Here is a 16611-nt window from a genome sequence, read left to right as displayed (position 1 = left end):
CTCGATAGGCAGGAATGAGGCTGGATACCCTTTTTGTTCGCAGCTCCATTTGTTTCACACCTACTTAGGGCTGTGGGGAGTGCGCTCGTTACCACAGATTGAAGGGCCTCGGTCGATGACCGAAGCTCTGCGCTGATCTCGCCTGAGAATATTTTCCGAGTTTAAATTGCAGTTTTGTCTATTCCTTTTTAGAAATATGCCTGAATTCTTGAATAATTAGCAAAAAATGTATGGCACATAAAATGAACTAATGCTTAACTGATGCCTATAAAGATTGTCGTTTGTTTAAGTGGACCTTCATACGCTGCGTGCTGCGTGCCGCTCAGTTCCCGCTACCTATATAATTGTATTTAAAAGCATGCTATTTGTACAATGCTAATTATTAATTCTTTCATTAGCAGCACTGAACTGAATTTCATTAATTTAATTAAATCTGAGATAAAACACTAATAATACAACCATCTAAAACATTTTTACCTATCGCTTGTATTTTGTATTGCTAAATTTTTAGGCACATAAAATTTCAGTCAAATAATTATAATCTCGTAGTATTTTTAACCCTACCTTATATTTTTATGTAACCCTAATTTGAAGTACAAAAATATATATTTTTAAACTGTTATGAATAAAACGAACTTCCTTTTAAATAAGACAGTGTGAAATAGTAATGACTAAAGAAAATAAGTATGAAAAGGTTTTTGATGAAATACTTTTATCGTTGTATGTCTTCATTAAATGAACACAAAATGTTTCCATAAAATATCTTGTTCTTTTCTGTAATCATAACAGGTTTAGGTTGAAGTGTAAGTCAAAGATAATTAAAAAAGTTATTAAATTTGTATTTTTCATTTATTTGTCTTTTATTACTGCCTGATACAGTTGAATTTTCATTTTTACAATAAATATTTTCTTTTGGGTATGACTAAGTTACATAATATGTATTCGTGAAATACTACCTTACCACTTACTATATCTAATGTTATCACAGATTGTGGCAGAGATGCCATGTAAGTCACTTTTATAGTATTCGGCAAGATTTGCCTAACAAACACAGCCCGAACATAGGCCTTACAAATTTACATACCGCTAATATGTACAAAATTATTTAAAAATCTTTTTACATCCTACAAGTCTAATAGCTTTACTATTGTAAAAAATAATGGCATTTCTAAAATGGTAAAATACATCGTAAGAGACAGCACTACAATCATTATAACGGCAAATCTAACCGTCCATACTTAAAATCTACTATTTACACTGATTTAAACCGTACATATTTACACTAACCGACTAGCCATCACAATATTTGCGTAAACAGTCACTTGCACTATAAAATTTGTAGTTTCGAGTCACTAGCACATAGTTCAGTCTCATTTTTCACTACACATGGACGGATATGGTGCGGGGAGAGGCACGCGGCGGGGCTTGGTGAGGGTTGTGGGCTGGGTGCGGCGGCAGCACCGGGTGCGCGCCGTGCACCGGCGGCGGCGGCAGCGCACCCAGGTGGTTCCTGGCGTGGTGGTGTCTGTGCATCGCCACACCCCCACCAGCTCCCGGACTGGCCCCCCCGCGACACCGCTGGTTATTAGGCACATCCGGCAACGCGAATTTTAACTTCTCCCAAAACAACCTATCACCCCAATGAAGGTAAGTGTTCGTTTTCAAATATAATCTAATATCAGGGTCCAGATCTTTCTGAGGCACTTCACCTAACAACACTACTATTAGTCTTCTCCGTCTGTCTCTTAAAACTTGATGATGAGCCGATTTAAACTCGAAACGACACCACTCTGATTTTATAAAGTTTTCACTGAGCACCATGATTGTACGACGCGAAGACTCGACGGCTTGTATTATGTTGTCGGCAACGTAGCCGCCCACAGGAAAGTCACGGTAATGCAGGCAAAGTTTATAGGACGGGTCACCGCGCTCGAGCATGGGCGCGAGCTCCTCTGCGACCCAAGCTTCGTCCTTCGAACTATAACTTACAAACGCATCGAACATTTTCTCCCGATCGTCACGGTCAATATCACTCGCTCTGTAGAAAAGACGCACTCCGAATCTTGAATGGAACCAAACTCTCATTTCTTGTCTGAATATAAATACAATCATGCTTACAAATGACACCAATAGGAAAGCACCCAACGTTGCCACAAGGAGCGGAATATAATCTTGCACATCTTCATTAGTTATGATAGTTTTGGTTGCGGTTAAATTTCCGTTGATACTGTTGTTAATACTTGGTAAACCAGTGCAAATTGTTCCGTTTTCGTTTGCAATAACAAATCCTGATTCAGGTTCACTGAACGCGTTTTCACTGTACACAGCCATTTCAGTATTATTCCCTTGAGAATATATGCACTTAACGTTTGATATATCCGTAACTGAATTCACGCGTTTCATCCATTCTCGGAACATTTCAGTATATTCACAGTCGCATGACCACGGATTATAAGAAAGTGTTATCTCCGTCACAATAGAATTAATTTGCCACACTGATAACATGGTCAACCTGTTGTTGTGTAGATGGAGTATTTTCAAACGGGACATATGGTTAAACATTTCTTTTCCAATATGGCGAATCTGGTTATTGTTAATGTACAACTCCCGTAAATTATCTAATCCATCCAATTCTTGACCTTCGATAGCTTTAAGATTGTTGTGGTCTAAATGTAGAATTTCAAGTTCTTTTAATCCGTTGAACGTTCTGTTTTGAATAGATTCTATGTTTGACGAATTCAAGAACAGTATTTTAAGCCGTTTTCTGCCAATGAACGCGTGACTGGGAAGCATTTTAATGTCGTTACCGTCGAGATACAGTTGTGTGGCCTCCATTGGTATTCTCTCAGGTAGAGTATTTACGTATCCTGCATTCGAACATTCCACAACATTTGCTGACCACGACTGATCATGATAGCAGGTGCAATTATGTGGGCAAGTCATTTCGCAATCACAAGCATCGAAATCACAACAGTGACACAGTGCAAAACAATGGAAGTCATATTTGCACAAGAATTGGTGGGATGCAGCTTCCACTAACGCAACATACGCATTTCCACGATTGTAAAGTAATTTACAATATATGCTATCCAAATCCATTAACTTCGGTTGAGTTCGCGCTCTGTTCCCAGTGTTTATTTTTTGCAACCACTCCATTGTACAATCACATTCTAATGGGTTTCCGCCTATGAAGAACTCGGGAACCGATTTATCTTGCGGTACTGCCGATATTCTCAGTGAATTCGGATCTAAATTTGTTATTTTGTTGCCATATAAATCCACTCTTGTTAGATTCGGTTTTTTGAAAAATGTGTACGATTGTACTTTTGAAATCAAATTGTCATTGAGATACAACATTTCCACAGAGTTTGGAATAGCACTGCCAGTTATTTCTGTTAATCTGTTAGAACTGGCGTCGAATGTACTCAGTGATAACTGGGATTCAATTTCGAAGTAATTTCCAAGTTCAGCAATCCTGTTAGCATGAATATCAAGCCACTGCAATCCTGTTGGAATCATGGCATAGTCGAACCATTCCAATCGGTTATCAGATATGTTTAACCACACTAAGTTCGGTAACTTGGCAAAAAGCCCTCCAATGTCAGTCAGGTAATTACCATCCAATCGAATAGCTTGTAGGTTAATATTGCCATCAAATGCGCCAGCTTCGATCTTATGAATTTTATTTCTTGATAAGTTTAATATTTTGAGTGATGTCATTTTATCGAACACACCCTTGCTAATATTTCCGATATTATTTTCAGTCAATCTCAATCCGTACATTTGTTGCATGGTCATGAATGAGGCGTTTTCAATGCTCACAATCAAATTTTCTCCCAGATCAAGCGTTTTCAACTGAGGAATTTCCTTGAGGGCTATGGGTACCTCGTCTAGTCTATTTCCATTAATGTGTAGGTCTTGCAATGCGGTACAGTTACGAAGAGAGTGTGGATGTATTTTTGAAATGCGGTTGCTATCGATAGATAGAACAGATAACCCGTCCAAACCAGAAAACGCGTAACTTTCAATTGCAGTGAGTCTATTGTTTGATAAAATCAATGTATGTAAGTTGTTCAATGGGCTAAAAACATTTTCTGGTATGTGTTCTATGAAATTGTCTTGTAATTTCAAAATTTGCAGGTTGTGCAGATCTCTAAATAGGGCCACTTCCATTTTCGATACTCTGTTGTGAGAAAAATCCAAAAATACTAGTCGTTTTAGCCCAGTGAAGGTTGAAGTATTTATCCAATCTGATGTCAACTCGTTATGTGATAAATCCAATACTAAGAGTTGCAATAAGTCACTGAAAAGTCCTGGTGCGAGAACCGTTATAGTGTTGTTGTTTAAGTATATCTCTTTGAGTTCTTTCGTATCACTGAAAAGTTCAGGAGGCAAACTTGTAAGTTGGTTATCTGAAAATCTTATAGTTGTGAGTGAAATAAGACCTTCCAACGCTCTGTCTGCCACAGAATTCAATGAATTTCCTTGAAGATATAATTTTTGTAGTCTTTTTAATCCAGATAGAAGATTCGGAGGTAAAGTATCGATAACATTCCTCGAAAGATCTAATACCAATATGTTATCGCCGCATTTCTCTGTTGGGTGACGATGTGCTGTAGAGAACTGAAAATGACTGATGTCTCTCATTCGATTTCCAGTCATGTTCAAATATTCAAGGTTCCTTAATGTACAGAGTGCGCCTTCGGGGAAAACTAACATATTATTTTCACTGAGATCTAAACGTTCCAAATTTTGTACATCTCGAGAGAAAGCGGTGGGCGTTATTTCAAGTGACATTGATGACCAGTCTGTGTTATGCGTTCTAATTGTTAGATTCCTTAATTCTCGAAGACCCGTAAATGCGCCGTCGGAAAGATTCCCAATTTTGCAGTACTCGATAGTCAGTTCCCGCAATTCAACCAACTGTCGGAAACTTCCGGGAGACAGTGAACTTTGAAAGAAAAGTGCATCACTGCATTCTAAGCGCAATCTCACAGTGAGATGCGGTTGAATGGCGCTGAAGTTGGTGTTTTCCAATTCGCTATTTATTGTCCGCAATCTGCATTGTAGCGCTACTCCTGAGCCGTCGTCGTCGGTCGTCCACCGGCACTCATCGGGAGCTTGGTACCGCGCTCCCGTGGTAGCCGACAGAGACGCACTCCACGTCGTTAAAACGGCGCTTAGCACCAACAAGGCGCTCGTGAACCACGTACAACACATAGTTTCGCTTTCACTAAACTTCACTTATTATACATAGTTTTGTGTTGTAATTTTGCACTAAGGCCGCACAAACATCTCGCATCTGCAGCGCACATTAGTTAATTTCGCTAAACGTAAGTACATCACTAGTTAAACCGGCCACTTAACTCGTTTCTCGCGAGAACACTAATTGGACAGGATCGTGCGCCCGGCACTACAGAGCTGAGTGCATGGGACGCGCGCACCCGCGCAGAGGTCTGGGGTGGAACTGACTGTGAGTCAAACCTGTGCTGCGCTCGCGCACAAGGCCGCGCCGGTTCACGCGTTCCAACAGGTAAATGTTAGTCACAATTAAGATAGTCGTAACCGCCCATAGCTTTAGTACTCGCACGGCTTGTATAGTTTTGCGACGCAGCCTGTCAGAAAAATACACTTTACGCACACATGGATAGATAACTTACAACACTACACAGCAAAACCGCTTTTTGTAGCGCATGGACGAGCTTTCGTTGTGAAGTGCGAACGAGATGGCTGTATGGTAGTCCGCGGGGTGAGGCGCGCAGTTCTTGGTGGGGGCTCGAGGCAGCTGGCCAGGTAGTGCGCCAGCATATTGGTATATTCCCTGCTTGTTAACACTCTCGCTGATAGAATTATTATTTTTTTCAGCTTTAATGTTTCATTGATTGGACAATATATTATGTTGTGAGTAGAGTATCTTAATACCGAAAAACCAGATTTGCTGTTGGTAATCGCTGAAACAAAGACTTTATATAACACTTAAATATTATCGAATTTAAACTAATAATTTTCTAAATATTACATTTAGAAAATTATTACTAATAATTTTCTAAATATTACATTTAGAAAATTATTAGTCAATAGAAATTATAATATGTACCTAACGATTTATAATTTTTTTAACTACCTACAAACCTAAATATATGAAACCTAATTGTCAAATAATTAAAGCTAGGAAGAATTAAATTTATATTTATCATTATAAATAATTATTTAGATTACTTGGGCTTAGTCGATTTGTGTCATAATCTCTTATAATATTTTTGTTTATTTTATCAATCTATGTAATGAGACTAATGAGGCGGCGGCGGTTGACGACGTATTCAAATTGCTAATATGTATATTGGTAAGCAAATAGACAGTACCAATGTAATTATTATGATGGTATAACCTTTATTAGAGCCGGTATTCTTAGTAATTAAGAAAGCCTTTTAAAAAATATTATTACCGTTGTTAAAACTAGTTATATTACCTGAGATGACTTTCATTGCGGCAAAGCCATAAACAGGGATTGTATGTTCAAAGAGTCTATTCACGTAATTTATTATATAATTTGTACATAACAACTTTTACAATTATGAACAATTACCACTCTACATTACTTACATATGTATGTTAGTCTGTAAGGTATTTGTAATATGGGCCTTGTTGCCTGAATTAAAATTCTAAATAAACTAAATAAATAAATTACTAATGAACACCTTTCTTATACATAAATACATACATACATATATAAAAATAAATATGTTCTGACTTAATTGTATAAAAACACTTATTATACTTTTCGAACGTTAATTGAAATTATACCAAGACGCAATCATAATATCTCATATACAGACACTTGACTGAGAATGCATGATGAAAGGTCGTCGAAAATCTGGGCCGGTGTTTTTCGGTTTCCAGGATTTCTCAGTTAATAGCCCTCTATTTTTTTGTTAAACGATTTTGATATAATTTCCCACCATTCGGCCCGAACCTCTCATCAAATTAAACATCCGCACATTATGCATTTTGCACGACCACCAATTTTCTGAATGCCGTTTGATTTAACAAATTGTGGACTTACTAAATCGTAGATTGCAGTTCTCTTGATTTATTCTAAAAACGCAAAAGTCGTTATCTACATGGTTATGATGCGTGAAGCTCATTTATAAAAACGTTCAGGTTTAGTATTCATACCATAACTGTTTATCCTAATGGTACACCGTTTTATTTAATTTTCTTATATATAGTAATATTATGCGAACCGGCTATAATAACCAACAAATTGGTTAAACACAACCAACTACTTATGAATATTTGCAGAATTGTATACTTATCCTTATTATTATTATTCAGATGTGTTTGTTTGACCTTCTGTGGCGTTAGGTAGGTATTTGTTATGTTCTCGGGAATGATAACAAAACCACATGCTTCTATTGAATTACATACTTACATCAATTTATTTACTGCGGTTTCTTTCTTTAACAATTTTTTGATGATGACATTGTTTACAAGTTAAAAAAGCAATTATTAAACATTGAGCTTAAACAATATTCTATTGGTGAACATCTCTAATTCAAGTTTTATGACAACAAACCCGACTCCAAGCCCGCTTGTGCTATTTGAGAAACATTACGCGAGCCACGAAGAGTTTCTATGGGCTCGTTAAAGATGAATACCCTATTTAATCTAGTGTAATAAATAGCCTTGCTCATAATTTTATTTGGTGTCGGGATGATAGGGACGGTTGGCGCGTCCGTCGCGCGCGCGGCGCTATTTATGCGAGGTGTTGCTGGCTGATCCCGAGGCGCCTTCTATATCTCAATTGCAATAAATAATCTCCTTTGACACGCGAGAAGCGGAAAATTTGCAATCGCACCGCACTCGATACAACGGCATTTGCGGCCCTCCTCCTTTATGTAAACAGCGCAAATGGCTTTGTAATGGGAATCGCGTCCGTCCCACTATGACACCGCATCAATATTTCACCACGGGTCCCACGGCTCGTTTGTCCAGGCGTACCCAGAAAGTCCCGAACAAAGGACTCGAGATCTTGCACTTTTTGTCGTAAGTGGCGAGGCGTTTCTCGCTCTGCGTGAATAATAGAATAGATTGCCGGCAAATCTGAGGTTATTGTGACGCTATTTAATGTTCATTCGAAGGGCCTGCGCAGCACGCCCGCCGTTGTCCGTTTTAACAATGCAGAATTCAATTTACGGTGTTTCATGGCATCATGCAACTGTCTTCTGTGTTATTCGCGTGGGTGCATGTGGTTGATGTGGGTCAGTATCTTACGATAGCCACAAATGATACAAAAAAAACCTTTTTTTGGGATGGTTTTGTTCAGCGACGAGTGTGCGTGTCGCAATACAATAATGACGATTTTTAACAGAAGCTTTCGCTATTCCTATTTACAAGAATGTGGAATAAAAATAAAGAATTAGTTTCTCATTACTTACATTACCTTTATACACACAGCTGCAAAAGTGCATAGTTACCCACTGTATGAATGGAATTCGCTGTACATACTTGTATTATGTCTTCACTGTAAACGGAAGATCAATACTAGGTTTAATTTTGTTTCATCGACATAACTTCGCATTACTGAAAACGGCGTAATCTATCGTCCCGGAAAACAAATTTCGGAAGTATTCGGAGCAATTTAAAGTGAGTTGTCAAATACGGGAGATAACTTATTCAACATCCATTTTAATTTATCGCTCATGTTCATCGAGGTGTAAAATCATTCTCTCGATTTCCATTATGTTATTAATTTTTGTAATTTCGGTGCCTAATCTCCTCGGACGGGCCCGATACCGGCGCGACACTTATCTTGGTGTCGGCGGACACATATAATCCATTAAGTCGTCATTTCCACGCCGATGATCATTCCTCAACCACGCGTCAAACCCGCCCCCGGACGATCGCACGCCGTATTGTTTGCTACTGCCTTATCTTACCTACTCCGCCACCAAGTCCTTTTCAATTATTCTCAACGCATTCAATATCGACCTTACAACAAAGGCCCCAAAAGCGATAACCCCTCGGTTCCGGCTTCCTCCGGCCGTGTCCTGCCCGGCTAATGGACTAGTTTGTTATCTAATCGGGTACACGGCGGACCTATTAATAATTTCCCACATAATTTTCGAATTAACGTCCTGTCTAGCGGGCGGGGCCAGCCCTGTATCTATCAAAACGGAAATGACGTAGAATTAGGACTATTAGTATAATATATGAATGTAATTTTTCTTAAATGCCTAAATTAAATATTTATTTGCTAACTAAATTTATCTTTTTTTTTCAGGTAGTACTCCTTATCATACCCAATTAAAATGCACCGTGAGGTAAGATATGATCTCTATTTTTATTATTAATCAAAGTATCAAAGATTTACATTAAACTTACTTAAGTACATCTTTATTTTATATAGTCCTCCTCATCGTTTTCGATATTCGATATTCTATAATAACAATTAAATAGGAGCCCAATGTTCAACAACGTGGAAGTAAAACTTAATCCTGTTTGCGAATAAGATAGAAAATAAAACGTAATGCGCTTTTTAAATATGTATTAGTGTTATGTTACCGGCGTGTTAACCCTTCGGCGGGTTAAAGTGTAGCGTGTAAATTGAAGAGATTTTACACGTGAACAGAGCCCTTAGTAGTGCTTTGGATCGCGACACGGGCAATTTGGCGCGCGAGAGCCAATGCGGGTTTATTTGTCCACAACCACGATATTCAAACCACTTAAGTCAAGCGATAATATACTGTGTTTGCAACGCCTTAAGCTTCTTTATTAGTGTAGTATTGACATGGTTTTGCGGCACAGGGCACCTGGTGGGCCAGGGTGCTGCCTATAAACGGCAAGGAGTAGATGAACTGTGATTTATGAGGTCCCGTGTTTACTAGCTTTTGTAATAAACGTAACAAAGAGATACTCTACTTCTGCTTAACGATGTCTTTGCTCACAGACGTCCAGCAGTGCTGACACATCTGCTGGCAGATGTGCACTTGCAACGTTATTATCGTAGAACTTTCAAAATATTTTTTGTGAATCCTATTAAACGTGTTTTAAGAACTACGCTTTTTTTAGAATTAGAAAGAACCCCACAGAACATGACTTTTATGTAAGTACATAACTTGAGGACACAGAACATGATGTAAGTTAAAAGTTTTAACTTAAAAAATATCGTGGTCATAATTAAATATATTATACTCACGTATTTAAAGTCGGGTCGGCGCCGGTCCATCAACGCAAGCTCTCGACGATGCTCCTCGGTACGGAGTGAAACATGTCGAGCGATTTTTGACTTGAATCGCTGACTGACATTTTGCAATAAGTCGGCCAATATGCAATATAAAAAAAACTATTGTGAGCTATAAAATATAATTTAAAAAATACACGAGTAACTCTATCCATTCTTTGTTCCTCACTAGGGACGCTACGTGCTGCCGAAAGCGACCAGTTAGATTACGCATTGTCGTGGCACAATTAGAAACCCCAAAATTTTTAACACAACAACGTCGTATAAACCTTGTCATGCTTGTCGTTTGTAACATTATTATTCTATGGGCTCGAAATTGTCGCGGACCCAGCTTCGTTTCTACAAGCGAAGCTTCGGTGGTAAAATGTTGCATGTGTCTTTTGATGTCATAGTTACATTTGCCATTGTAGTTTCAAAGGTGCATGCCTCGCGCTCACTTTGTTATTTGCAAACAATCGCCAGTGACGGTGACATCTGCGCTTCTGCGCCCCTTTTCGTCTGTGACACCGCTTGGCTCTAAAACGGACCCGGCCGCTAATTGCGTTTGGGTTCGTTAGTAACTATTTTTGGGTTCTTGTTTTTTATGAATTGAAATCACTGACAGAGTGGCTAAACTATGCGAGCTAAGAACTCGTATGAGGGCTAGATATTATTATTGATGAATAACACCAAAATTAAAACAAATTTCCTATTTTTTTCACTTTTTAATATCTAGAATAAAAATTAAAAAAGGGAGAGATTACTTATTTTATATAATGAAGAGCTAAATAAATTTTAATAAGCATTACAAGTTAGTAACTAGCTTAACAAACGGCATTAGTGAGAGCCGTTGTTAGACATTGTTACAAATCAGTGTGCCTTATTTCGTTAACAAGTTGTCTGCATTGTCTACGCTGAGCGCCGGCTGTAGGCGCTGACTAATGATTGATGAGTGATTGAGTGACTCATTCACAAATTCACATACAATACTTATCACAATACCGATATTGACTTCTATTGTTTAAGACCATACTGATAGGCCAGTCCAAATTTTTAATCTTACGGTTTCTGGGTTTGTGTGACAATGCGTAAAAGAATTTCTTGATAAGTCATTACCACGTCGGCCTATTAGACTCGTCGCTAGAGATAGTGGCTAGTTTCTACCATTTGTCCTCAGTTCTTGTAAATGTAAATAATTGTGCAGTCAGCATCAAAAGTCGCGGACTAGACTACGCGTCAAAGGTATCTGGTATAGCTTAACAAAAAGAGATATGTCTCCATATGTAGAACAATTAGACTGGGATAGATACGAGTACTTATATCTATTTGTTGGAAAAGTATTCCAGGGTGACATATACTTTTGGCGCGTTGTTTAACACATTCGACACCGCGTACCCGACTCTCGGGCACTCGTAAACTTTACTCAGATGCCGGACAACCCGCCCAGCGGGTTGTTTTGTACGCAGATATAGACGACCGGTTTCTGGGGTAGTGCGCCGTTTTTTGCCCGGTTGCGAAAGTGTTAATTCGCTATTGTTGAAGCTGACTATACACTAAAAATAAACACGTTCTACTATCTGTGCTCACGAATCAAATTAGCCCTCTAAATTCATAAAGCTACACTTTGTTTGTAAGTACATAAATTATATTAAATTAAATTGTTAAAATGAAAATGTTGTCTGGGAACAGCGGGGTCTGCTGTCACAGGTATATTATACTTACTAGGAGACTCCATTAACTGTATTGACAAAAAAAATAAGTAGGTATTTGTTACAATGTTACCAAGTGAGTTGTTATCTTCTGACTATGTGTATTATTTTCTTAATCGACGTTCAAGTGAAGTGAACATGTATTTACTTTTATGATGAACGTTAAGGATTATGTTTAGGTTTTTTGAGCTGCTGCGCGTCACGTATATGCGGATTTTTTTGGCTATTATAATCCAAATTGTATAAGAATATTTTTTGCATCGTATTCGTTTAAACACAAGGCTTGTGTGGCGTCTCCCGCAGCGCTGTACGTGCTCCCGCCAACAAAAATGTAACAGGCATCTCGAAAATTTCAATTGTAACCTTTTGTTGCTTTCGCACACTCCACCTTTCCAATTTGTACGGCTCGTGGCGCGCCAATGAGCGTCCCTAGATATCATCGGCATACCACACTCAGGACTCTTGTGATTAAATTCTTCGCCTGTGATGTGTAGCGTGAGACGAAACAGTTATTTGTCGACATAGCTTCAATTGCCATTTTATTTTTACCACAGGACATTCTAGTAATTATAAGGGTGCTGTTTGCTGTCGGTATCGTGCTCTCATGAGAAAATTAAACCGGATTGTGGGGAATTAAGTTAATGCCCAGTTATATTTCGTTCGCAGTTTATTAAAACGAGACGGTAATAATGTAAGACTTTTTATAACGTGTTTCTCTTCTTATTGTTAACTTGACTCATACAAAACACTAGTATAAAATATAACTTAGACAAAATTTGGTTTTTAATTAAGTTGGATACTGAACATGTCCCTTTTGCGGTTAAGGTTAAAGCTAAATATATTAGAATTTGCATAATTTATATTCTTTATTGTTAACCGGAATATAACGTTAAAGCACATGACAATGACTCAGAGTCTAAGTGCCTACCGACCCTGTCCTCCGCGCAATAAATACCGGACTCTATAAAGAACACAATAATGTAAAGCTCGTAATTTTACAGATTAATATAATATTTTTGCGCCGGTACACTGGCGGCCGTTTCGGCCCATTGAAATATGGCAATGTGTTCCTTCTTTGCTGATAAAATTTCACATGTTGGAGTTTTATTACTGCGCGATGCCGATAATTTAAGGCTGTAAACCTTCTAAAATAATTTACATGGTGGTCTCTGTGCGTTGGATTAAGCTACCGCTTCTTTGACAAATTTGAAAAAGGTTTAAACATTATTATTACTTTTAGTTATCTTATTTTTATCAGAATCTGATAAAAATAAGTATTATTTTTATACTGGCAATGGAAGCTGTTAACTGCTTTTTTACTAAAATTAAAAAATGAACAACCCCATGCGGACAATATGTGACGTTCCACGGGAAAAGGTACCTTATGAGGGTTTCTAGTTTCGGAGATATTAAATGTTTTGTAAAGAGGTGAAAAAATGCTCAATTTTTTTTTATTGTGTGATCTGAAACCTTAATGCGTAACGTTTGTTTACCTGTTTTTATTTTTGTTATAAGTTAGTTATAAGCCTAGTAATGTCGTCTCAGAGTTTAGTAGAAAAGGTACCTTATGGAAAAAAGATTGAAAATTCCCAAAAAAACTAGTCAATACGGGAAAAGAAGTTTGGTAGAGAACTGTATTAGCATTCTGCAAAACTAATTTGATAATTTCAGTTCTGGTTGGGGCGCCTCGCAAATATTATAACCGTACATAGACCGACATCACAAATCCAAGTAGACTGCTATTATACCAAAGTTACTCTCGTCAAGTCTTTCTTAACTAGAATAATCTTCATTTGGTTTGGTCGCATGCAGTAAATCAGCCATTGGTTTGCTGAAAAATGCCAATACCCGACGCATTACCTTATGGAATATCTGAGGTCATTGAACCTCAATGCCGCTTATCTTCAATAGCAACCGAAATATATTATTGATAAGAAATAGACGATTTATACCATCTTAACCCCAAAATATTATTAGTTTATCCTAACTGTTCCATCATCATCATGCCTCATCATGTAACTTGACCACAAGGTACCTTTTCATTACATACAAATTATTGGTCTTTTTTAAGATTATTATGACGAAGAACTAATTAAATTGGGGGCAGTTTAATGTAAATTAATATTTTCTATTCATAAAAGATAAACTATAATATGATTGATATTTTGTAGTGATGTATTATTAGATTTATTTCCATAAGGTACCTTTTCGTAAATGTATGGAGCAAATACTGTTATTGTTATGTAAGTTTAAAGTGGCATAAGGGGTTAAATATAGTATTTAGTTGGGGTTTTAGGATTTATTTCATTTGAATGACAGAATTTCTTTCATATGTGCTCAGAAAAATTGATTGTGTGTCACATTAAAAGTAAAAATATTCAATTTTGTGATTTTATATGAAAATGTCAGAAAATACATTTTCACCTCTAAATCGGTATTGTTTTTTGCTTAAACTGTCTGTCAGTGTCGTTTTCTAATAGATAAAATTTAAATCTTGAGAGCTCATTGCAATCAATCGTGAAAATGAAATAAAACTTTATTTTCAAGAGATTGGTTAGAATACACATAAATCAGTCGATATCAAAAGTTTCTATTTGCATTACAGAACAAGTCGCAATATTTTTTTAATCTCAGATATATAAGGCATTATTATTTGTAGTCAACTATGTAACTTACTTCAGGAACATAGTTTTTTAGGCGGCTAAACTTAAAACTTCTTTATCGTAAAGTTGCTCATTTCACAACATTATTTTCAAAAAATCATATCTCTGTAACTACGCAACCTAGAAGGTTGATCTTTTGTGTTATCGATAGCTTATTTATTGTAGATTACTGGGGTATGCATAACTCCATACCCGCCATAAGGTACCTTTGACCGTGGGACGTCACATATCTCTATTAAATATGTTCTGCTTTGTTGCGGATTAATATTAACCCCATAAAGGCCTATTAAAATGTCTGCCTAAAAAAATAATTGAACGCGATTCATAATTCACTGTGCTCTTGGATCTCGTGTCAATCAAGATTTTTTTAAAGGTAAGTTTGTTCTCTTTGGAACTTTTATTATAATGAATCACTCGTCATGCAGTGTAGGCAAGCAGCGCTAAGCCGTATTCAGTGGCAAAATGTTTCCTTGTTTCGATATATTCATGCTTTTTTTTTCATATATATGATCTGAAAAAATACTTAAGCCAGAGAAACATGTCCATCATTCCCTGTCGTAGTTATCGCAGAAATATTCTAATATATATATATTATTTCTTTTATTATGTATAAATACATAGGGAATAAAAGTTAATCGTTTCAAAGAGTACCGTCTCTTTTTTTGACAAGCTCCATGTTATAAATTAATATCCTCTCTGCCGTTTGGCTTACAGAACGTGCTACAAAAAAGACATACATACGCACACTTGATCTTTCCTCTTCTCCGCCAACTGGATAAAAAAAAACACCATTAATCCTATTTACTTACGGAAATAATCAGTCGTACTCACACTACTACAAAATAATAATTCTATGTATAATTAGTGGTGCAATAATAGTACATTACTACAGAGGCCGGGACGAAAGGGGTTGCCGGCCGAAGACATATAGACGGCCGAGCGAAGCGAGGCCGAATAGGTCTGAGCGCGGGCAACCCCATTTCCCGCCGAGGTATGTATAGTGCTTTTCTCAAACATGCAATGAAATAAATAAAATAAAAAATCCACGAAACCCAAGTTTTATCTTATAGAAAAAACTAAAAGTAAACTACACCCAAAATATAACCAACACGTACCTATATCATTATCACGCGTATGTTTTACACGAGTCGTGTATTTTTACTACCCGTATATTTTCATCTATCTTTGACTTTTTCGCCTTGTATCCGTCTGACTGTCGTTTTCGTCACATAAGTTTACATAGTCTTTCATGTTTCACATACATCGTTGCTTTATGCATGGAGTAAATAAGTATATAATTTCCACAGTGTTGACGAATTTGTAGTTACATTCATTTAAAATATGCCACAAAACTGTTTCTAATAAACTGTAAGCCATTTTTCTTAGTTTCTCAAATAATAAAATTGCCATAAGCAACCATATACATACTTCGTCTTTGACTTGGCGGTAGAGGCAGCAAGTTATTAAAATCAATTCTGCTTACGCTGCCAATTCCAACACCTACGATTACAATTAATATTAATTTCATTATTTCGCCGAAACTCATTATATTAAAGTCAAAAAATCAACAACGCACCATAAATCCAATAAAACAGAATGAATATTTTTCAACTTTACCTCCATAACAATTTAAAAAATATAACTACGCGTGTTTGAGTAGACCTTTTTACCGCTAACGTTTAGATGAAATATTTTAAATGTTTTTATTTGTGTAGTTAAATTTATAATTTAAAATTATAAAATTATAGAATGTATTATTTATTAAGTTCATGTTGATTTTATACAAATAAAACTGCAAATTATAGCAAACATTGTTTTTTGTTTTTTTTTCATAGGCGTAGTGGCAGAGTGTCATTACGAACCATAAAGCAAATACTGCCTCTAGTTTTTTTTAATGGATGAATGCCACGATGCTGTGTCACAAATATGTGTGAAATGAAAATTAAAAAAGAGGACTTTGCCGGCCTAGGCCTGCAAGATGTGTATGAAATTCCATTAACGACCTTTTGTCCTAGCC

General features: G+C 36.9%; 2 protein-coding genes across 2 annotated transcripts in view; one reads left to right on the top strand and one right to left on the bottom strand.

Annotated features, from left to right (window-relative positions):
- Positions 1-16611, top strand: part of LOC134794235 (lysine-specific histone demethylase 1A) — a 402452-nt gene that overhangs the window by 207252 nt on the left and 178589 nt on the right. The gene's annotated exons all lie outside the window — the stretch shown is intronic.
- LOC134794215 (toll-like receptor Tollo) lies at positions 824-5838 on the bottom strand. The gene has a single exon (XM_063765956.1). It carries the CDS (start codon positions 5218-5220, stop codon positions 1381-1383), a length of 3840 nt encoding a protein of 1279 aa, XP_063622026.1. The 5' UTR covers positions 5221-5838; the 3' UTR covers positions 824-1380.

Source organism: Cydia splendana, chromosome 10 (assembly GCF_910591565.1).
Source record: "Cydia splendana chromosome 10, ilCydSple1.2, whole genome shotgun sequence".
NCBI classification, from domain to species: Eukaryota; Metazoa; Arthropoda; class Insecta; order Lepidoptera; family Tortricidae; genus Cydia; species Cydia splendana.
This window is presented reverse-complemented; position numbering and strand designations above follow the sequence as displayed.